The sequence below is a fragment of the Neltuma alba genome, unplaced genomic scaffold (genome assembly GCF_004799145.2).
Source record: "Neltuma alba isolate B1F8T4 unplaced genomic scaffold, ASM479914v2 tig00012185_pilon, whole genome shotgun sequence".
Lineage (NCBI taxonomy): Eukaryota > Viridiplantae > Streptophyta > Magnoliopsida > Fabales > Fabaceae > Neltuma > Neltuma alba.
The window spans coordinates 265,691-289,018 of NW_021636727.1; the positions used below are offsets into that span (position 1 = coordinate 265,691).

Consider the following 23,328-nt stretch of genomic DNA (forward strand, 5'->3'; position numbering starts at 1 on the left):
TTTGTAATATCTCATGGATGCATTCTTTGATGAACTTCTGGTCCATACTTTCATATATCTGAGGATCTATACTTGATAATAATAATGTATTCTATATGTTATCTTTTCCAGCTACTCAATTTCTCCCAATCATGTTGGGAAAATTTTGTCGAATGACAATCAATTAATCATGCAGTATGAGTCTCCTCAATTCATTTGCTTCTTTCAGAAACATCCCTTTTATTTCTTTTAGATACAAACAAGAAGAAGGAGGTTCTTACTCAACATTCATTCTAATTTTTTATATCTATCTATATGTATATTGTGGTGGATGATGGAAAGTATTTAGCTCCTGACCAAAAGCCGATTTCATTAGAAGAATTTTTTTGGCTTGATTTGCATAAATGTTGCAACATGTCAAACTAAACAAGCCAACCCTAAGATGAAGATCTTGTTATCAAAAGTATTGATCTAGCCATTCATAGAGGCTAATAATTCTGCCAGATAGTTCTGTTAAGTAGACTTTTCAATTATTTTTCTAACAAATGCATGTTGATCACTGAAATTCTGGGATATAAATTCACAGTCTTTTTCAATAGAAATTTTCTAGATCTCATAGTTTGGAATTTGTGCACTCAACATAATGATTACTCAAATAATTTTGCAAACTTCAAGTTGCAAATTAATAATAATACATGTAACTATCTTATAGATGCATCTATCAAATTTATTAAATACTCGTATGGTTTACATGCTATTGGTATGGGCCCATATATCTAAATTTGATATATTTCTAGAAATGTAGAGATCAATTTTACATCATAACTAGTGATATCAATGTAATCAATTTCTCATTGAGAATAAGCAGCATATGAATTCTTGGATCATATAATATGTTGGCTATTCATGAAGAATCTTCTGGTTCTTCAATAAATGTCGATACATAATCATCAATAATTTGTTACATCATATATATTATTTATGATAATCAGACAAGCCACCCCAACTATACATTAATTGGGCGAGTAAACTTCTGGTTTACTGTAACAAGTTTCAAGTAAAACTCTATCTAACATCAACTCACACTTGTATTTCAACAGTCTCCCCCTCAAGTGTGAGTCATAAAAACATGTTTTCCTTATTCATGTATTTCAAAAACAGTAACTAGCATATAATAGGCTAATAACCTTTATCACTTGGAAGTCCAAGTACTTCCTAGTTCATATATAATTATGGATTTTAATTCGATTAGGCTATTACTTCTCCGACTCTTTCGAAACCGAAGTTCTAATGTAGATCAATGGATCATATTTTTTTTACCATTAATTCTTTATCTGCCCATAAAGAAAAATATGTATTAGTTCTTCAGAAATTATATTAATATTTTTACACATAATTCTTCAGGAACTAAGTAATTTGAGAAGAATAAGGAGACAAATTCATCTTAATAATATCGTAATACATAATAATAAATAGTTATAAGTATTATAAGTTTAACTTGTAATATATATAGAATTTACACATACTGCAAAGATGATTTTGTCCAACCAATCGAAATTAATATCAACTATTTATAATAAATTTTCTCATAAAGTTAAATAAATTTTCATTTTCTCAATTCAAATGTGACATAAATATATGATTTTTTCTCTCTCAAATGTCATAGCAAAAACTAATTTAATTGTAGATATACAATTTTCTTTTATACTTTTTCAAAATGTATGAACTTAAAGAATTAAATAATGTTTGAATTAATCCAATAATCATAATTTTTTAAACTATAATTATCATTTGCACATGCTTAATTTATTCTCATAAACAAACTCATATAATTAAAAAGAACACAAATATAGAATATCTTTTAAAATAAACTTTCTGAGAATAAGTGTAAAATTGAACTTATTGTCAAAACTTCTTAACATTAATATATATTATTTATTTAATTTGTAATACTCAAAATATATCTTTTGAAAAATTACTTACACATTGTATGAATACTTAACTTTTCTTTCTTAACTAGTTTCTTGTTTAATTAAACTCAAAACAATTTCAAATGCTCACAATAAAATTTATTGTCAATAAATCATTCAAACTAAGATCATAGAAATAGCATATAAATAAACAAAATATGAACAATATATCATCTCTTTAATTTGTGCACAAATAGCACAATAAAGTACCAATATCATAATATGACCTTTTTTTTTTGGCTATTCTATTGATATGAAAATAAATTATATTCACAATAAATTAACATTTCAAAGTGACCAATAACTACTTTTAATGTTTATCAATATCTTAATATCAAATACTTATAATAATATATTTCTACCAATCAATCACAAAAAATTTAAAGTAATGTCATATAGCTTTCTGGATATAGCCTTTTGAGCTTATAATTATATTTTTCAACTTTGACTAATTTGAATATATTTCTCTATAAGACATTACTTTGGGCATTATAACTACATTTTCATACCTTTCATAATATCTCTTGATCTTTTGATTTTATAACCAATTTTAACATTTACTTTCAATAGATTGGTACATATATTTGTCTATATGACTTCTGGTCATATTATGTTATTTACTCATAATTGTTTTTGACTATAGAGGTATCAATATCTCCTTACTTATGGTTTAATAGCTAAAACCAAATATTATTGCCCTTTAATTATTAATTCCAACGGTATAATGTGGGCATGCTTTTTATCACTCTTATAGACATGTTCCTTACTTTCAATAGCACATAATCAATTTATTCAAATATTAGTCTTCAGGACTATAGTAAAAATCTTTCAAATAAAGCTCTTTTATGCCATTTGATGTTTGAACTATTAGCCTTCAGGGCTTTGATACTTGTCACAATGTAGCCTTCAGGGCTTCAATACTTGTCACCATATAGCTTCAGGGCTTTGATATTTGTCACTATTAAATCATTAAAATGCCATAGATTTTTCTTGTCATTCCATTTAAAAGCATCCATAGTGTTCTTTCATAAAAGAACAATTGCAAATGTGATATGACTTCTGGTCATCTAATCACACATGGCTTCTAGCCATTTAATAATATGAAATTAAATAATATTGTAATGAAATAAATTAAATAAATTAAAATTCATAATCAAATATAAATAACATTATATAATCATATATATATATAATACTGCGATAGATATAAAATAACATAATATAAACCAAATAGATATATGTAAACAAACAATAGAACAAGAAATATGGAAAAATAAATAAAATAAATAACACAATATCACAATGGGGAGATAATAAAACTAAAATGTATAAAAAGAATAAATTAATAAATAACATAAAAGAACAACATAATATATAGCAAATATATAGAAAATTAAAATTAGACGTGATAATAAGATAAAAAGAATAATTGGGTAAGGAGAAGTTAGTAGAAAGTATTATCATATACTATAAGAATATATTAATTTACAAAGGGCTCATACCTCAAATCTTCAGAGCAAACTCATGCTGATAATGTGTTATGAAAATAAGAAATATAAGATTTGGAATGAAAGAGATGAGTAAGATAAGAGAGAAATTGAGAGAAAGAAGAGTGTATTCTTATTCATTTGGATGATCAAAATGTGCATTACATAGCCTTCTATTTATAGACTCCAAAACTCAACCAAGGGTTACATAAATAAATAACAATATTAATTCACATAAGTGTGGTATATGTAACCTCTAAGTTATGGAATAAAAACTCCTAAAAACTATCAATGGAGAGGTTATAGAGTGTAGAATATGAAAGGTCAAGAGTTGAGAGAATTTATGGACGTCCACATATTCTAATATTTATAATATTATTATTTTTTAATTAACACACCTATATTTCATGTTATGTATCAGGAAAAAAACGTATTATTAATCTCAAATTTAAATTTGTCATTTTTCAATTAAGACTTGTCATTTCCAGATAAATTATTATCACAAGTTGGAGCCATAGTAAAAGAGTTAACTTATTTGTTGTTTACATTATAAGGTAACAAATCATTGGTGGCTCCATAGTCAATAAACAAGGGGTAGTGGCTCCATCACTGAGGGCTTGAGCCTTAAAAAAAAAAAAAAAAGACAAAGGGTATTTTATCATTTTCTGATTTCAAAATTTTAACTTGGCAATAACTTTCCTCTCTGTTATTTCCAACTCTTAGCTGTCCAAATTGGAATATCATAATTTCAGCCTTCTTTATTTGTCATTTTTTCTTTAAATTTTTTTCATTAAAAATAATATAAACAATAAAATTTGCAGTATATATGTATAAAAAATACATATATAAATTATTAGAAATACTGATCGAGAATAAGATTTTTAAGTATATATAGTATTATATATTTTTTTTTACAATTTTTATGTTAATACAAATAAATATGATATTTGCGCAAATGACATTTGTAAAACATGTTTAAAACTTATCTTTATATAAATTTAAAGTAATAAATGATCATTTTTTATCTGAATAATTCTAACTCAAAACCCAAAAACGTGTTCCTAGAGATTGACAAATATTTGTGAAATTCATAAACTTGGTAATCTCATATTAATAATTTGAATTGTATTTATTTTGAATACAATTTTCTTTCACTTGCGCGTGTTTTGCGTTTGACTAGACTTTACATGATTATTGAATTGGTGATCTTTATTTATAGATTTTTCTTTTCTTATATCTCTTTATTATTAAGATTTGTGAAATATATGATAATCTTGCTACTTGGTTGAACTTATCACAATTACGTACACTTCATTTAACCTTTTCCCAATGTTTTCAAATGTAAAACTCGTCTAATATATAGATATGTTTGGGGGGGGGGAGTATTAAAGTGTAATTATTGATCATAAAGTTGTTGATTAATATGGAATTGAAATTGATGTGCTTACAGGTTTGAAAGAATATGTCAATGTAGCTAGATAATGATGGTATTGTCGATGCACTTCTTGAGGGGCAATTGCTACGTTACAAATGCTGACGATGTGCGAGAGAATAATGAAGCATAGATCCAGCATTTTGAGGAGCAACATGCCATTGCTGCCTCCATGCCGGCGAGTGATGAAGCATATGTCCGGCATCTTGAAGAGCACCTATTACTGGTTGAGGCTGCTGATGTGCTGCGTATGTCCATCACTTGAAGAGCAACTGCCAGATGCCAATAGTCCAATACCACTACAGATGATGTGGCCGGCGAATGATGCATACGTCTGGCATCATGAAAAGCCACTGCTATATGCTGCAACCATTGCTGCTAATGTGCTGGCCGGAGAATGATGTATATGTCCAACATCTTGAAGAGCAACAGCTAGACGTCACTACAATCATCATTGCCGCCACCGACATGCCGGAGAATGAAGCAAGTCAAGGTTTAGTGGGGTCCAAATGCTCAGACACTTAGCCCTCCAACTGCCATTCAGAGTATCAGATCATCTTAAACCCAGAGCCACCCAAGAAAATGTCGCGTACTTTGGAAGGCATGTACTTAGAAAGGCTTTCATACAATTTTTTTTTAAAAAAAAATTTTGCCCATGTTTTTTTGGGTGCTCTTGATTGAGTGATTTTTCTTATGATTCTCTTTGCTTATGTTGCTAAGAACTAGCAAAAAGAAAATAATAAATAGGAAAACTTTTGAATAGGACAGTTGAACTAGAGGAGAATGTTTTCTGGTCAACAAGGTTATTTAATTGATGCTTTTACAAATTTTATCGTAGAGTCAATTGATTTGTTTTATAAAAAAAAAAGTTAGCAAACTCTATAAGTAATAAGATGCTTGCAAAGCCTAATTTATTTGTTTAAACCATTTATAAAGTATATTATTTATTATTATTTTTTGGTGGCAATATTTATTTATTATTTCCAAGACTAAAAGTTTAATTTTAATCATGATCTCATTTTTCAAGTGAAACGTTACCCCTGATCTTTGGGTATCAAAAAAGTTAAGAGTAAAATAGCACCTGAGAAATAATATGACAGTTAAAATTGCACCTGCACCATATTCCTAATTTAGAAGTTAGTTGATAAATTGATTTTAATATTAAATATAAAACTTCAGTCTGTTTTTATCTTTTATATATATAATATATATCATTATTTCATATGTATAATCTAGTGTTACATAGAAGTATTTAAGAAAATCATATCATATATGCTAGAATTGAGTAATCTATTTAATTTTATTGATCTATTTAAATTGGTTGAATAACTCTTATATTAAGCATGGAAGAGAAATATATAATATGAATCACTAATGACTTCATTATATGTTTTTTTCTTTTTTTCTTTTTAACAGAAAAGTCTTACAATAGTAAAGATGGTGACACATACACTAATTCAAATATATAGTAATACTCAATGATACAATAATCACCAAACTAATAACTCTATGGATCATTAGAGCTGAATTCTTGATTCAATTCCTAAAATTGATACTTATACTTCGATGCATCAATTTTTTTTTTGGCCAAACGATGCATCAATTTGACGAACAAAGTCTTTCAAATAATACAATGAATCGATCACTACCAAACACTTGGCCCTCTGATTGGCATTCAAAGCATCAGATCATACTGAACTCAGAGCCATCCAATAGGAAAATGTCATGTATTTTTTAAAGAATACAAGAGGTACGTACTTAGAAATTTTTTTAATTCAAATCTTTCTTCTTTTTCTGATGTTTTTCTGTGGATTGTTCTTGATTGAATAAATTTTCTTATGAATATATTTGGTTACTAAGAAATCAGAGAAAAGAAAATAATAGATAGGAGAAAATTAAATTCAGGAAATTAGGAATAAAGACTGATTTGAAAACTAGACTAGGCTATTTCAAGTCAACAAATTTACTGAGTGATATACTTTGAGAAATTGTTACTTTTGCTCAGTGGAGGTAGAAAAATTAGTAAAATGTGTATTCATTTTTTTAATTTTTATATTAAATTAATAATGACAATTGCTTTTTTCGTTGCAACGACACTTAAATTGTGACATACGGGTGACATAATGGAAATTAAAAAATAGAGTTATACATTTCACATGTAGGTCTGTTGGTTCAAAGCAGGGTGGGGGAGATTTTATTCTCACTTTGTTTGGTTTGTTAAAAGGGAAGGGAGAGCGGAATATTTAATGATCCCTTATTTGGTTCAAGAGGAGGAGAAAAGGGATAATAATAATCGATTTACCATTTTAACCCTTATATATTGTTTATATTTTTTTATTGATATATTATATCAATTAATTTACATCTTAATTTAAGTTATATAATTAATAAAAATTCAGTATTATCATATTAATATGTGGCACTAAAAATTGGTACAATATTTTTTCATTCTATTAATATAATAATATATTTGAAATAATCAAATCAACAAATTTTATATGCTCTCAAAATTTGTGAAATTTTATTCTCGTAGGCTATGCTTTTTTCAGCTTTAAAAATATATTAATAAATAATATATTTATAAAAAAAAATGAATTTTAGAATATTATAATTTGTTATTTAAGTAATTTTTAATTAATTTTATTATAACATTTTTAAATTATAATAATTTATATTTTTTACTTAGGATAATATATTTTTATTAAAAAATAAATATTATAATAATATATTTTGTAGGGTGGTAGTGAAATATTAAAAAAATAATAAAGGTATATGATGGGATAAAAAATTTAGCTCCCCTCCAAAAATCTCCAATTTGGAGAGGGAGGGAGATAAAATGAGGGGAGCAAGGGGGCGGGAGGGAACATTTTGGCTTCCCTCCCCTCCAAAATTGTTAACCAAAATGAGGGGAGGGGCTCATTTTCCGTCCCCTCCCCTACCCTTCCCTCCAATCAAACAAGCCCTTAGAATCAATTTGATTTTTTTGTCTTTTAAAAAAATTAAAAAAAAATTCAGATGTAAGATGCTTGCAAATCCTCAATTATTTGTTTGACCATTTCTCATACCATATTATTTACTATTATCTCCTTAGTAAATAAAATAGTAGGAAGGTTGAATTTGATTTTAAACACGATATTTAATCCATTTATCTCTCATATTTATAATTTTTCTAAACTAATTTACCAAACTCATAAAGTAGTATATAATCTAATATCATATAGAAATATTTTAGAAATATCATGTCACATTTGTTATCTAATTAATTGGTTTTCTAAATTAATTAAATAGTTCTTATATTAAGAACCTAACCTAACCTAACCTAAAAAAACATATAATATAATTACTAATGGCCTTATTATATGTTTTTCTTTTGTGACAGACAAATCTTACAAGGACAAGAGACAAATGCACCAATTCAAGTAGCAAATCATGCTCAACAACACTATAATCATCAAACTAATAACTCTATGCATCATGGGCTTCTGCCATAGACATCCCTTGAATTTAATTCATTGCTCTATAAGAGGCAACACTTGGCGGATCAACCTTCGCTTAACTCAAGGGCACCAAATGAAGTTCAAACCGATATCAACAAGGGAAAGTCATGGACTGAGGAAGAACACAGGTTTGGGTATGCATTGAAAATTTCTCAATTCTGTTTGATATTGGTTTCTTGTTGTTTTTAATCCTAAACGTCCTAATATATTTTCTTTTGTTGTCTAATTATGGGCTATTTCTAATTGGAATGCAGAGATATGGGAAGGGAAATTGGAAGAACATTGTGAAGTATAGGATGCCAGCTCAGGTTACTAGCCATGCTCAGAAGTTCTTTAATCATCAAATTAACAAAAGGAATAGAAAGAGAAGAAGAAAAAGCATCCATGATACCACCTATCCTAGTGTTTACCCTGAACGTCAGCGTCAAAACCAAATTGTTCATTCAAGCCTTCCAATGCATCAATCTTCTAACCCACAAAATCCCCATTACGTTGTTCAATCCGTTCTCTTTGTAAACCCTACTAGCACATCTCTTGTGTACAGATTTTTGTCTTCAACTAATTTTGTAGCATACAATGATTGTTTGTTTTCTTGCATTGTATGTTAGTAGAATGCTTTTTTATCATAATCATACCAACCTCTTTTCTCACGGGAAAAAAAAAAGAGTAAAATGTTTCATTTTTACACGTTAAATCTGAGAATAGCCAGTAACTTTCTTTAAATTTCTCAATTATTTGGATTCAGACACGCTTTTCTGCACATAGAACGGAGTTTGAATGAATAAATACATACACATGTGTTGTTTGCTTATGATTCTTTTTTCTTAGTTATGTAAACTAAGACATTTGAGCATGTCGTTGTATTAATGCTTTTGAAATTGGATCGCTATTTCTTGCCCACCCTAATCCGCATAGTATTTGCTCAAAACTGCTGTATGACCTCTCGACTTCCTCTGTCATCATAAAAGTCCCACTGCTATGCTCCCCTAAATGCCCACACCAACCACGTGGTGAAGAGGCCGATTAACGGATGTAGGCGAGTCGCTGAAAAGGGTGATTTTGACGGTCAAGTTGGGATTTGGAGTGTCATTCAGGGGGTGTTTGGATGAAACCAGACCATGATTTGAAAAATAGCTTCTGGAAAATATATTTTGAGGAGAACAGATTTTGTGGAAAAGTGATTTTAAAAAGTGAGAGTGTTTAGATAATTGTTATTAGAAACACTTTTTATATATATAAATTACTAAAAAAAATATAAGTTAATATGATAATTACATAAAAGATAGATTTTATGATATATTTTAATTTGAAGGAATAAAATTGTTAATAATATATTTTTTACCAACATGATAAATAATACATAAGATAATGTAATTAATAAATAATTAATGTGTATATATTTATAAGATATAGGATTAAATATGTTTATAAAAAAATAATTGAGAGATGTTAAAGTCATATTATTGTTGAGATCTACCCAAACAGACATAATCATACTCTCCAATTTGAACTAGAAGTAGAATAAATTCATTTCTCCTGAAACCATGGTTTTCGACTTCAAAACCATGGTTTTGGCCCAAATCATAATTTCAAATTATTGGCCCAAAATTGATGTTATTTGGGTAACATCCCACTCAAACCATGGTTTTGCCTCTCAAACCATGGTTTTGGGAGGCACCCAAACAGACCCTCAATCTTTTCCTACTTTGGAAGTGTTTTTCCCCTCCTTTTTTTTTTTAATGATTAGATTCTACGTTAGTGAAATTTTGAAGGCAAAAAAATGATGCACTTTTCATTTTTTATATTCTTTACATAAAACTAAACTATTTTTTTTTATGGAATATAAAAATTTCATTATTTTATGTAGAATTTAATGACAAAAAGAAACGAGAAAAAAAGATTTGAGGAGCAAGAGAAAATTGAGAGGCAAAAGAAGGAGTGGCTGATAAGGGACAACTAACACTCTAAATTTGGTGAGTATGGTGACGCCAACATATGAGACGAGAACACGGAATGAACCTGTCTTATTTACTTTTATTTTATGTAAAATTCGTATGGAGTTGAGTTGAACTAGGCATAAGCAACTTTTAGTCACATATCATAAGCAACTTTCTCGGTGAAGCATATGAGCCGCTCTGTGACCAGGTATAAATCACTTACAGGATGAAAATTTGTTTTTTTTTAAATATAAGTCATTTTTAAGGTACTTAATGACTTTTTTAAAATTTTATTCCTATTAAATATTAAAAAAAAAGTGCTCGAGAGTGTACAAATATATTTTTTTTTCAATACCTTTTTCTTTAATAAGGGCAAGCGTGGTAAATTTTATCAATTTAATGTATTACTTAACATATTAGAATATGATGCAAGTGACTTATATATGACGCTGGTAGGGCATAAATTTTTTTTTAAAAAAAAAAAGAAGGAAAATTAATTTTTCACTCGTTAAATTTTTTATTCATTTATTGCTCAGTCTATAAATTCTTGACTCGCCTAAAATTCAATTCTTAATTTTTTTCATCATTTATAACTTTCATTGCTTTTTGCTGTACTCTGTCTTCAAGGAATATCCTTTATAAAATGAAACTGTAGCGGCCGAGCTGGTTCCTATCATATCCTCTGTATAATCTATTCATTCATATCACCCACCCAACCATTAACATTAAATTGATGGACTTGTCTTCTTTCTAACATTTGTCTTTGTCCTATCCTTACTCAACTCTCTTCCCATTCACGCGCTTTGTACTTGTTTCTCTTCCCCCTCCGCCTTATATGGGGAACACCCAATCGGTCTTGGAGGTTCTCTTTTTCACTTTCCTCTTGTCTGACTTTCTCTCCATCAATGCGGATAGAAGAGAAGAGCAGAAACATGACATTGAGAGTCAAAGAATTTGAGGGAGCACAAAGGACCTGGAAGAGTTCAAAGGAGGTGGAGGAAGAGTGATTGGAAGCAATGCCGTGACCAAATAGAAGCTTGGTAGGATTATTTCCTCTTCTTCCCTTTGATTATTGTTCTCTCTTTTGTGCTTTACGTATTTCAATCTTCCACGGATTCAACTTTCTGCTCATGCAACATCCAGATTCTTCCTTTACTTCCTGTCGTTTATCTTACATTTGAAAATGGGACTACATATTTTTTATTTTTTTTTAAAGAAAAGCCTCTTCCTGAACTAGTGAACTTGGTATTTCCTTCAAGGTTGGGATGCTGCGACGCTCCAGTCTTGTAAGCCCTTATTTGGCATTTTTTGTGTTTTCTATCCAAGCTGGTCCCAAGTAACTCAACGGGCCCCTTTAAAATTTTCTGTCAGTATATTGCAATACTTTGCAGACTCAATTAAAATAACGTTTGAATGTCTGATAGTTCATGCTGTTCCTCACATATCACTCCTTCACTTGCTCGCTCATCACTCGGAAGCATGAATTAGTCATGCATATGTGTCACACAATATATTAGGAAAGATTGCATGAAATGTGTTTCTCACTAAAATCAGCGTTATGTTATGATATTTTATTTGGGATGCCGTTGTTCTAATATTTTTCTGCTTTTTATGAATTCTGTGTATGGTTTTGGAGATCATATATTTGACTTTTCATTATGTTTTCAATATGTAGCTGACAGAACACAGTGGCTCATGCAATATACGATTTTCTGCTTATATTCCTCTGTTTGTTTGAATTCCTTGGAGCCAACCATGGAAGTTGTTGGACTTGTCTCAAGGATCATAGGCGTGTGTTGCCCTGTGCATGAAGTAATTGAAAAAGATTATAAACAATTGAGAACATCAAAGAGGAGTATTCAGCGGCTGAATATTTTGATGCAATTTTGATGCAACAGTTGGGTGCTCGTAAAAAAGATGTTGAAAATAAAGGAAACCAGTTGTGGCATCTAAAAGGGGCAGAGCCAACAAATGGATCTAATTTATGGTTTGAGCAAGTTGAGCAGATAAAAACAGAAGCTAGCAGCCTTATGGATGAAAATGGCCCGCACATGCCCACTAAAGGATGCTGTTTCATTTGTTCAAGAGTCAAGTTGGCGAAACTTATTGAGGAGAAGATCAGAGATATTCCTAAACTTCTAGGGAATCTTCCACGTTTAGAGGATCCAATTGCTATTCCTGTAAACAAGAGGTGATGTTTTGTCTGCACCACCAATGATGGAACATGAAACTCATAAACAGATCTTTATAAAGACTTGGGGATTCCTACATGATAAAAATGCCAAAAAGATTGGTGTTTGGGGGATGGGAGGAGCAGGAAAAACAACTATCATGTCAGAGATTAACAATCGCCCAGTGAAAGGAAGTAGTCAATTCAATTGCATTATTTGGGTGGAAATGTCAAAGGATCTAAAGAAGGTGCAGCAAGATATAGCTGTGAAGTTGGGTTTGACTTTTCAAGAGGCTGATGATACAAGAGCAAGAGTTTCAAAATTGTTAGAAGCTTTTAATAGGAAGAAGACATTTGCACTGATTTTGGACGACGTTGGGAACCATTCTCTATTGAAGAAGTTGGAATTCATGTGCTAATAGTAGAGAATGATTGTAAATTAGTGATAATAACCCGAAGCCTTAAAGTGTGCAGAGTGATGGAAACAGACAAGGATGTTGAAGTGAAAGTTATTTTAGAGGATGAAGCATGGAATCTCTCCAGGGAAAAAGTTAGGGAACTTGTGCTATCAGATCCAAATGTACAATCAATTGCAATGGATGTGGCAAAAGAATGTGGTGGTTTACTTGTAGCTACTGTTGTAGTTGGACGTGCATTGAGAAACACAACTAATAGTCTAATATAAGAGAGTGGAAGAATGCATTAGAAGAGTTAAGAACTTCAAGTACTGGTATATACAATATTGATGAAGTAGTATGTTCTCGTTTTAAGTTAAGCTATTCAAAACTAAAGGATAATACAAGGAGATCTGGCTTTCTGTTTTGTGCTCTTTACCCAAAAGGTCATCTAATTGATGAGAATGAATTGATTAATTATTGGGTGTGGGGAGATTTATTGGGTGATGTAACTATACCTGCAAAGAGACGAAAGGGGGAACAATTAGAGATGAATTAATAGCTGCTTGCATGTTGGAATTAAAGATTGAGAATGGGGTGAGATGTGTCAAACTGTATGATTTGGTAAGAGATATGGCCATCACAATCATGAGTACAAAGCCTAGATGCAATGTGAATACTAGCACGGGACAAGTAAAACCACCACTACCTCACGAATGGAAAGAAGATATTCAATGCGTGTCATTGATGAGAAATGATGTGAAATCTATAAGTCCCGGATGTCCTGCACTTACTTCTTTGTTACTTTAGTACAATTCATTTGAAACAAATATATTGGATCACTTCTTTGACTATATGCAAGGGCTAAAAGTTCTTGATCTCTCCTATACTGGGATTATTGCTCTACCTATGTCTCTTTTGAATTTGAAAAATCTATGTGCCTTGATATGTAGCCACTGTTGGAATCTTGTTGAAGTTCCATCTTTAGCAAGGCTTACTGAATTGAAGTATTGAGATTTTTCATTTCCTAGACGTTTAACAGAACTCCCAGAAGGGATGGAACAATTGATCAATTTGGGACACCTAGATTTCTCCTTCACGTCGATCCAAAACTTAAGAGCTGCAGTCATAACTAACTTCACTCTCCTGGAGGACTGGTTGATTCTAGGTTCGCCTATGATTGGGGTATTATATAAGGATACGGAACTTTGCTTGTATCCAGTTAGAGTTGAAGAAATCGCATCCTATCATACGTTGTCTCTTTTACACATGGAACTACATGGACTTGGAGCTTGTAAAATAATTCTTAAATGTGTCAAGTATTCTCAATTGAGGGAGTTTAAGCTTGTTTTCAAGGTGACATTCCAGAATTATCTGAGAAAACTAGTTTAGCAATAGATATGAGATGTGCAGTAGAGAATCTTTCAGAAGCCGAGATTACTGAATTAATTGCAAGAAATGTTACGGAGTTTGTAATTCATAATTCATATGATATGATCAAACGCTTGTCTTTGCACTTGTCGGTTGCAATGTGCTTGAAAACTTGCAATTTAAGTACTTGTTTGGACATGGAATGCATTCTGGAATCTGAGGAGAACAACTTCTCCCTGCTAAAGACAATGAATCTCTTTATTTTGCAAAAATTGAGGATGATTTGCGGGGAAGTTGTGAAACCACGTACTCTAATGAACCTGAGGAGTATTCATGTGGAAGCATGTTCATCACTGAAATGTCTGTTCCAAAAGCAGCTCATGCTGGAACGTAAAAGTCTTGAAGAAATTACCATCGTTCATTGCCTGGGAATGGAAGAAATTATTGAAGGAGAGAGGAATACAAACGCTGAAGATAGCGGCCATGCAGCCAAACTGATGCTCCCAAAATTGCAGAGCTTGAAATTGCTTTATTTGCGAAACCTGAAAAGAATATACAATGGGCACATTCAATGTGATTCTCTACGCACCTTTGAGGTCTGTGACTGCATAGCTCTAACTAAATTGCCTCTTGGTCTGTTTGGAGTAGAGACAGGTCAGCAAATGTCACCATCATCTGCTCTTGAACAAATAAGGTGTGATGAACAATGGTGGGAATCACTTCAGTGGGACCAACCCCAAGCTAAGCATCTCCTTCAACCGTGCTTTGTCAATCCCCATAGCAGCAGGTATGCTTCAGATTGTTCTTCAAATGACATATTAACAATTAATGATTGTAAATATGGATATAATTTTTTTCTTTTAATTTTTAAACTGTTTTTATCCACCCCATTCAATTTGATTTCATTATTCAATTTCTCATACATACAGGGACAGGTTTGCTCCAAGCAACAGTAATACAGCGTGAAGGAGTTAATGTTGAAGTTTGTATAATATTTGATATGAAGAAAAGGAAATATCGTGTGCGCCCCTGTTATTGGAGTGTTGGGTTGTTTTTTCCAAATTTATGGTGAGACTAAAGTGAATTTAAAGCTATTTTCAAATTTCTTTGTGAGACTTGCTGTTAACCATATGCTTTAAGAATGATTTGGTTTCTTTGTCAAATAAGGTGTCTTTAATCATTTATCATTATAATTTTCCAAATTTTCTTCTTTGGTAGAATCGTACGCTCTACTCAGAAATAGTAGGCAATAGATTTGAGGAGAACTCACTCCCAAACAAATTTAGGACCGGTTTATTTAACATTAAAAAAAATTATATTTGACATTTTATTCCATGTAAAAAAACTTGGACTCATTTAGCCCTTCGCATCTCAATTTGAATGGTTCGTTATTTCTTCATGAAATTAACTTGCCTGAAGCCATCAAAATTGAGTGTTAGTATTTTTAACGCTGTTTTTCCCGCTTGAAATTAGAATAAGTCTAATGCATTATTAGCACTAAGCCCATGTCTATACATATAGAACTGCAATGCAATCCAAACATAATTTAAACAAGACACTGCAGAATTTCACGCAATTCTCTCCTTAAAAGGAAAATGATGCACAAACATAATTAAATTCTTTTTAATTATTGCCAATATTTGTTTGTATGTCTCTTTAGTCTCACCCTCAATGGATTCCTATCAAATATCACGTACGTATCAGTTAAAAAAAAAGTTTATAACTTTAAACAAATATTTTATAATTTAAAATAATAATAAAATATTAATCACAAGTCCATTTATAATTAGTATTGAATTTTAAATTGCTTCCTTCTTCCCGGTATAAGCCAATCAGAGATTAGGCTTCTTACCAACAAGAGTTTGTCCAGTTAGTAAGGAGTCGGCTCATAATCCATAAGATCATGAGTTCGAATCCCGCTACCGATATGAAGACCTGTCTTGATGCACACCCAGAACCCAACTCACCTAAGCTTTTTCCTATAAAAAAAAAAAAGGAAAAAAGAAACTGGGCTTCTTACCTCCTCATCGTCAAAGAGATTTCTGCAACCATTTTTTTTTTTTAATCATTGGATTTGGACGAGAGCCGCAGCAGCTTGCAATTATGGGAAAAAGGAGGACCAAAAATATGGTTGTTTGTGATTGTTCTTTCTTTTTTTCTCCTTTCTATCATATCTACCTCTCCTCTTTTTCCCTTTTCTGTCCTTTCTGCGAGTGTGGGACGGGTGCAGCACGTGGAAGGCATATTTCTTTTTATATCCGTCCGGATTTCTCCATACCACTCTGAGTTCTGGCGGCCCAAAAGCCGGTGGTTTAAGGTGGCTCAAAATGGTTTGGACCGTCCGTTTTTGTTTATTTGAGAAAAACTCCAACTTGAAAATATTACAGTGATGATGCGCATTCAAGTGGATGCCACTAAAGGCTGCCAAGGAATTTTTTAAATGTTTTTCAGGCAGTTTTTGAATCATAAGAGCTGACGTGGGTTGAAAACATGTCGAGTGACTCACCAGCTAACTGGGACTAAGGGGTGACGTGGATGCAGACTAGGCAGATGACATGACGACTGGCTGGGACTAAGAGGTGACATGGAAGCAGATGTGGCAAGTGACCACCTGACAAACAGGGACGAAGATGTGGAGTGGGTGCAAAGGTGTCAAGTGACTCACTGGCTGACTGGGACAGAGAGGTGATGTGGGTGAAGACGTGTCAGATGACTCACCAGCTGACTGGGCCTACGTGGTTACGTGGATGCAGACATGGCCAATGGCTCACCAGATGATAGGACTGAAGTGGTGATGTTGGCACAGACGTGGCCCCCAATGACTCAACAAATGACGAGAAAAAGCGATAACAAGGTGGCAGAGATGACATTGACTAGGCAACGACGTGGATTGCCATGTGGCTGACGGACTCGTGTGATGACGTGGGAGGACATGGTGTCGCTGAATTCAAAATAAAAATATATAATTATTGTTGACAACAATTCAACAAAGATCCCCCGAATTCAAGATACTCATTTAAAAAAAACCCACAAAAAAGCTTCGTTAGTCAATGGTTTCAAATAACACGACGTGATAACTTTCCGTCAAATATATTGAAATTTTTTTCTTATTTTTTAATTTTAAAAATTTTACGTCTAATTTATTATTTACTTACCGTATTCTTTTAGAATGCTCAATTCAAAATTTTAAATTTCAATTTTCCTTACACTTTGCTACTTGTCATAACATTAGCTTTGTCTTTTTTCTTTTTTTTTCAAATCAAGTCTCCATTTTGAATATTTGGAATTGATTCTTCTTTCAATTTTTTATTCTATAACAACAACATATTTCATAAATTTCTTTTAAACAAGACTTTCACATTACAGCAACGTAACAGATTTGATAATTTTTGTATATAATTTGTTGTTATTACTATTCTGTTATACGGTACATGCAGATTGAATCAAATATACTGAAAATAAGAAATATGCAAAGTGACTATATTATTGATAACTCGTAAATAAGTAAATAATAAGGTCACTGTCAAGGTTTAAACATACAGTGCGAACTAGAGAAATTTAATACTAACAGCTAAGGGTGTATTTGGATTAACAGTGACAAAAGAATTTTTTTTAATCTGATTAAAAGTTAAATTGGGTAAAAGTCAGATAATACAATGTGATTTATGTCTAAATTAACTTTTATAAAAAAAAGTTAGCTTAAAAAATTGAAACTGATTTGAATGATTAATAAAAAAGTCAGTTTAGTTATAAAATGACTAAAAAGAATGCTCCAGTTCTTAATATAAGAGCTAGTTTAACGTTTAATTTGATCCTAAATATAAGACAACACCTATTTATCACAAATAACTATTCTAACTAACTTTCTTAATATTTCCAAATTAGTCAACTAACTTTTATATTAAGAATCAGAAGTAGTACATATTTAATATTAAATGTATGTAAGGTGAAAATTGTAAAAGAAATATGCAAAATAAAATCATGAGTAAAATATATGACATTCCCTGTATTTTGTTCTAATTATACAGACCTCCCATCTATTTTGAAAACATACATTTAAATCCAAACCATTAACTACGTTAAGAATATTTTAAAAAGATACTTTTTTAATTAAAATTTATATTAAAATTCTTTTTACTTACTAATTTACACTTCATATATTAAATTCCTAAATTTTAATTAAATAGCTTTGAAGAACTAAAATTTTGAAAAAACTACAATAAGGTCCCACTTAAGTTATAAATGTTTCTAACAAAATTTTTATTTAAAAATTTTGAATTATGAATTTAAATAATTTCTATAATCTCTTGAACTTAGATAATTTATATTATAGGATGGAAAACACATGTATTTAATATATTTTGTAGCCATCTCAAAGAAACCTAAATAAATAACTTCAATGGCTGTGATGAAAAATTAAAATTATAAAATTTTATAATATAATCAAAATTAATAAATTTTATTATATGTTAAAAATTCATGTATTAAAATTATTTTTTGTTGTATCAATAATTTTTTTTTTACAAATATAAATGTTTAAAGGATTTTTATGTTAATGAGGGGTATTTTAGTCAAAAAAGTTTAAAAGTCAACTAATAGGTGGATAGATGGAAATAAAATATTAAATATGTAAGGAATGTTTGTGTAATATACATTTTACTTTCAAGAGAAATTTATATACATTTTCAAAATAGAGGGGAGTTTTTGTAATTTAAGCAAAATAGAGAGGTGTTAGTATATTTTTAAGGAACAAAGAAGAGATGATTGAGTGTTGTGAGAGTGGGGTTCCGTCTACAGCACTGTCAACAAAGGAGGCTGACACGTTGGAAAGAAGTAGGAAGAAAGTACGGACAAGAGAAGGTGGTGGAACTGTTGGCTGATCGGTAGTAGCACGGGAGGAGGACTGGATGGTTGATGACTCTTAAATAGCCAGGTCATACAAACAGGCATGTTCGAATCACGACAACGGTATGAGCGACGCTAAGGACGATGGTGAATGGTGGCTGGATAAGGGTTGGAAGACAAAGCCGTCGATCGAGAAAATGAACGAGTCACCAACGTCATTGTTCTTCCTACGTTTAGGGAGAAGCTGGCGTGAAAGTGGCACATAACTCTCATTGTCAGGTTATTGGGGCGCATGATACAGGAGGACCACCTGGGGTTGAAACTTCAACAGTTATGGGGAAAGCATGGGGAAGTTGAAACTATTGAGATTGGGTCTGGTTTTTTCTCAGTTAAAATGAGCAACCTGGAGGATTATGAGACAGCGCTAACAAGCGGGCCTTGGCTGCTACATGATCACTACCTGGCGGTGCAACCATGGAAAGCAGATTTTGAACCAAATGAGGAGGTCGTCAATAAGATCGCAGCCTGGGTTTGTATCCCAAAGTTCCCTCTTAACTACCATGACGAAGGTATCTTGCATGTTATGGGTGGCTAGATTGGCCATGTGTTGCGAGTTGATCCCAATACATTACTCCGAGCAAAGGGCAGATTTGCTAGACTCTGTATAGAACTGGATCTTAGTGGCCCCCTCCTACCATCTATCCAAATCAACAGGAAGGAAAAGAAGATTGTTTACGAGGGCCTACATCTGATTTGTTTTCTCTGTGGGAAATATGGACATGATTCAGATAACTGTCCGTGTCGAAACAAGACAGCTCCTAAAAACTCCAATGGCCAACTAGTGGGCTCATATCCTGCTGAAACTACAGTGATCCTGTCAGCGACGCCACCTGTCAGTAAGGATAAGGGGGAGAAATACGATGAGTGGATGGTTGCGCTGGTCAGAACGAGGCCTCACCGAAATGGTGGACTGGGGAACAAACTGATTATGCGAGAAGGTCGGCAAGATCGTCGAGATGCAGGTAGTCAACCCACCAGAGGATCCAGATTTTTGGCTTTAAACGTGGCGAGTGACCATATTCTAGTCGAATCTAACATTGAGAATAATAATATACTGCAAGATATCAGTTGTGAAAATCGTGCTTTAATGAGTGTGCCAAAACCACATGGTATAACCCAAGAGAAGAAGAAGCAAGTATCAAGTCAAAATGAGAGGCCAAAGGAGAGATTGGGCCATACGAATCCCAGCCCAATGGATGCCTATTTGAACGTTAAAAGTAAGTTGCATGCTACAAGCCCAATCTCCAACCTCCCAGATGTAGCTAGGCCCGCTACTATGAGCATGGAGGTGGACGTCACGATACCTCCCTCAGATGCTTTTTGCATGGTAATTGTTCCAGCATCTAACACTGGGATAGATAGATTAGCGAACCATACTAGGACCAGTGCGAGCAATCCTATTAATCCGGGTGCGAGGGAGAAAACTCATTTCTTTGTCTGTTCGAATCCTTTGATCGGTGATAGTATGGACAAACCACATACGGTGGTGCAAACGGCCGTGCAGCAGGCCGATCTATATGTTTAAACTGAATGTTGCTTGTGTTGCCTTGTCTTGCTTGATGTTTATGATGAAGCTTATGGTGTGGAACACTCGGGGATTTGGAGGCTCCTCTTTCAGTAGACTACTATGTGATATTCGTATGAGGCACTGCGTAAACTTTCTTGCCATTCTTGAACCACGACAACAGGGACATAAGATAAAAACTCTCTTTTGCAAGCTGAGGATGGAAAACACACATATAGTTGAGGCCTGTGGCTTTAGTGGCGGCATCTGGTTATTATGGGAGGAAGGAATGGATTTCATGGTTACTTTTTCAACAGACCAACTCATTCATGGACTCGTGAATACAGGTAAACAGGACGAGTGGTGTTTAACCATTGTATATGGTCATCTGAACACTATTCAGTGCCGAAATCTCTGGTAAGCACTAAGTGATCTTGATGGGAGAATCAATAGGAAATGGGTTGTTGCCAGTGATTTCAATGTTGTTTCTTGGGAGGAAGATAGAGCAAGATGGAGTAACACCAACACTAGAAGGGGGGAGATCTCCTTCCATAAATAGGTCTTGGAGAATAGTATGATTGACATTGGCTTTATTGGCCCTCGTTTTACATGGGGAAGAGGGTCAACCTAAAGCCGCCTTAACCGTGTATTCTTGAACGACAAATGGCATGAAGGCTTTCCGACCGTGTCTGTCACTCACCTATCCAAGTATAAGTCTTATCACTACCCTCTTTTGCTCCAGATGGACAACTCAACGCGTAAAAATTCTGGTGAGAGGCCTTTCTGTTTCTTTGCGCCATGGGTAGGTATTACACGAGAACTTGGCGGATTTCGTCTAACAAAACTGGCTCAATCAAACTGATTAGAACTCAGCTATTTCCCTATTTACAAATATGTTAACTACATGGAATAAGGAAGTATTTGGCCATATCCCCAAACGCAAGGAGCCGCTCTATCGAAGACATGATGGTATTAACCGTAAGTAGCATCTGGGGCCTACGATGAGAAGTTAGAGAAACTCTGTCTTGAGTTATGGAATCAGCTCGAACAAGTATTAAAGTAGGAGGAGGTTATATGGGCGCAATATTCTAGGAGTAAATGGTGTATTGAGGGGGATCACAATACACAGTATTTCCATTCTATGGCAAACTGTTGTAGGAGAGGAATAGAATAGAAGCCTTGAAACTAGAGTCAAGAGATTGGTCATACAATGCTGAAGAAATAATGAATACAAGAAGCAGTTTCTTTGAAACACTTTATACTGATGATGGTATGGGTTCCCCCACCCTTCACTTTGAGTCTAGCTACCCCCCATTGAAGATACAATTTTAGAGGGTCTTGGTATGCAAGTTGATGACGCTGAGATCTGTAAAGTACTCTTTGATATGGGCCCCCTTAAAGGACCCAATGGAACACTATTAAAGCTTCGATGATTGCAAAAGTCAAACAAGTGTTTGAAGACCCCGCCGCAGTGGGAGATATCAATGGTACCCTCATTGTCCTAATTCCAAAAGTGGAACACCCTGAGACCATTCGTGAATTTTAACCTATAAGCTTGTGTAATGTTATCTACAAAATTATCATGAAGGTCATAACGAATAGACTTAAAGGCATCATGCCCAAGATCATTGCACCAAATCAGTGCAACTTCGTTAGTGGCAGACAGAGCTCTAACAACATTATCTTGACTCAAGAAATTATTCACTCTATGCGCAATATGAAAAAGAAGCAAGGTTTTATGGCCATTAAAATCGATCTAGAGAAAGCTTATGATCGGGTTAAATGGAGTTTCCTTTTTGACTGCCAGAATGAACTCCAACTCCCACCCTACATGTGGAAGGTGATTGAGGCTCGTGTTTCGTCTCCAAAAATGCAACTACTCTGGAATAGGGCCAAAGCAAATGAATTCTCCCCATCTAGAGGTATACGCCAAGGCGACCCCTTGTCTCCTTACCTTTTTGTGGTGGCTATTGAGAGACTGGGTCACTTGATTCATGATGCTGTGGCCAACAGCAAATGGAAACCGTTTTAGCTTAACCAAAGAGGTACACCTATCTCCCACTTATTTTTTGTTGATAACCTCATCTTATTTATGGAAGCAGACTTGGAGCATGCCGAGGTTGTGAAAGCTATACTCGATGACTTTTGTGTTATCTCAAGGCAAAAGGTTAATGCTAATAAAACGAGAGTTTTCTTCTCCAATAATGTGAATCACAATAGAGTAAAGGAGTTAAGCTTGTTCCTGGGCTTCCTCCCCACCTCAGACTTAGGCCGATACCTGGGTATGCCCATCCACCATCAGTGGGTTTCAAAATCTACATATAACTTTGTGCTTGATAAAATGGACACTAAACTATCTAGTTGGAAGGCTAGTACATTATCTCTTACTGCCCGCCATACTCTTGTGTCATCCATCATCGCCACACTTCCGTCATATGCAGTGCAAACTGTACCTTTGCCTATCAGCATGTGCAACCTGATTGATTAAAAAGTGCAGGAATTTCCTTTAGGGGAGCACGTCTTCATCACGTAAAACACACCCAGTCTCTTGGGAGAGAGTCTACAGAAGTAAGGGGGAAGGAGGCTTAGGGCTTCGTTAGGCTAAAACACATAACAGAGCATTTATGATGAAGCTCGGTTGGAGTTTAATCTACCGAAAAGATGCCCTCTAGGTCAGGTTC

At 33.2% G+C, this 23,328-nt stretch overlaps 2 protein-coding genes across 2 annotated transcripts; both read left to right on the top strand.

Moving 5' to 3' along the window:
* Positions 1–11,247: 11,247 nt before the first annotated feature.
* Positions 11,248–15,305, top strand: LOC114724323 (disease resistance protein RPS2-like). The gene is made up of 3 exons (XM_028910660.1): positions 11,248–11,342; positions 11,978–15,025; positions 15,168–15,305. Exons 2-3 carry the CDS (start codon positions 14,268–14,270, stop codon positions 15,202–15,204), a joined length of 795 nt encoding a protein of 264 aa, XP_028766493.1. The 5' UTR covers positions 11,248–11,342; positions 11,978–14,267; the 3' UTR covers positions 15,205–15,305.
* Positions 12,520–12,891, top strand: LOC114724354 (probable disease resistance protein At4g27220). The gene has a single exon (XM_028910694.1). The coding sequence runs from the start codon at positions 12,520–12,522 to the stop codon at positions 12,889–12,891; it is 372 nt and encodes a 123-aa protein (XP_028766527.1).
* Positions 15,306–23,328: the final 8,023 nt, after the last annotated feature.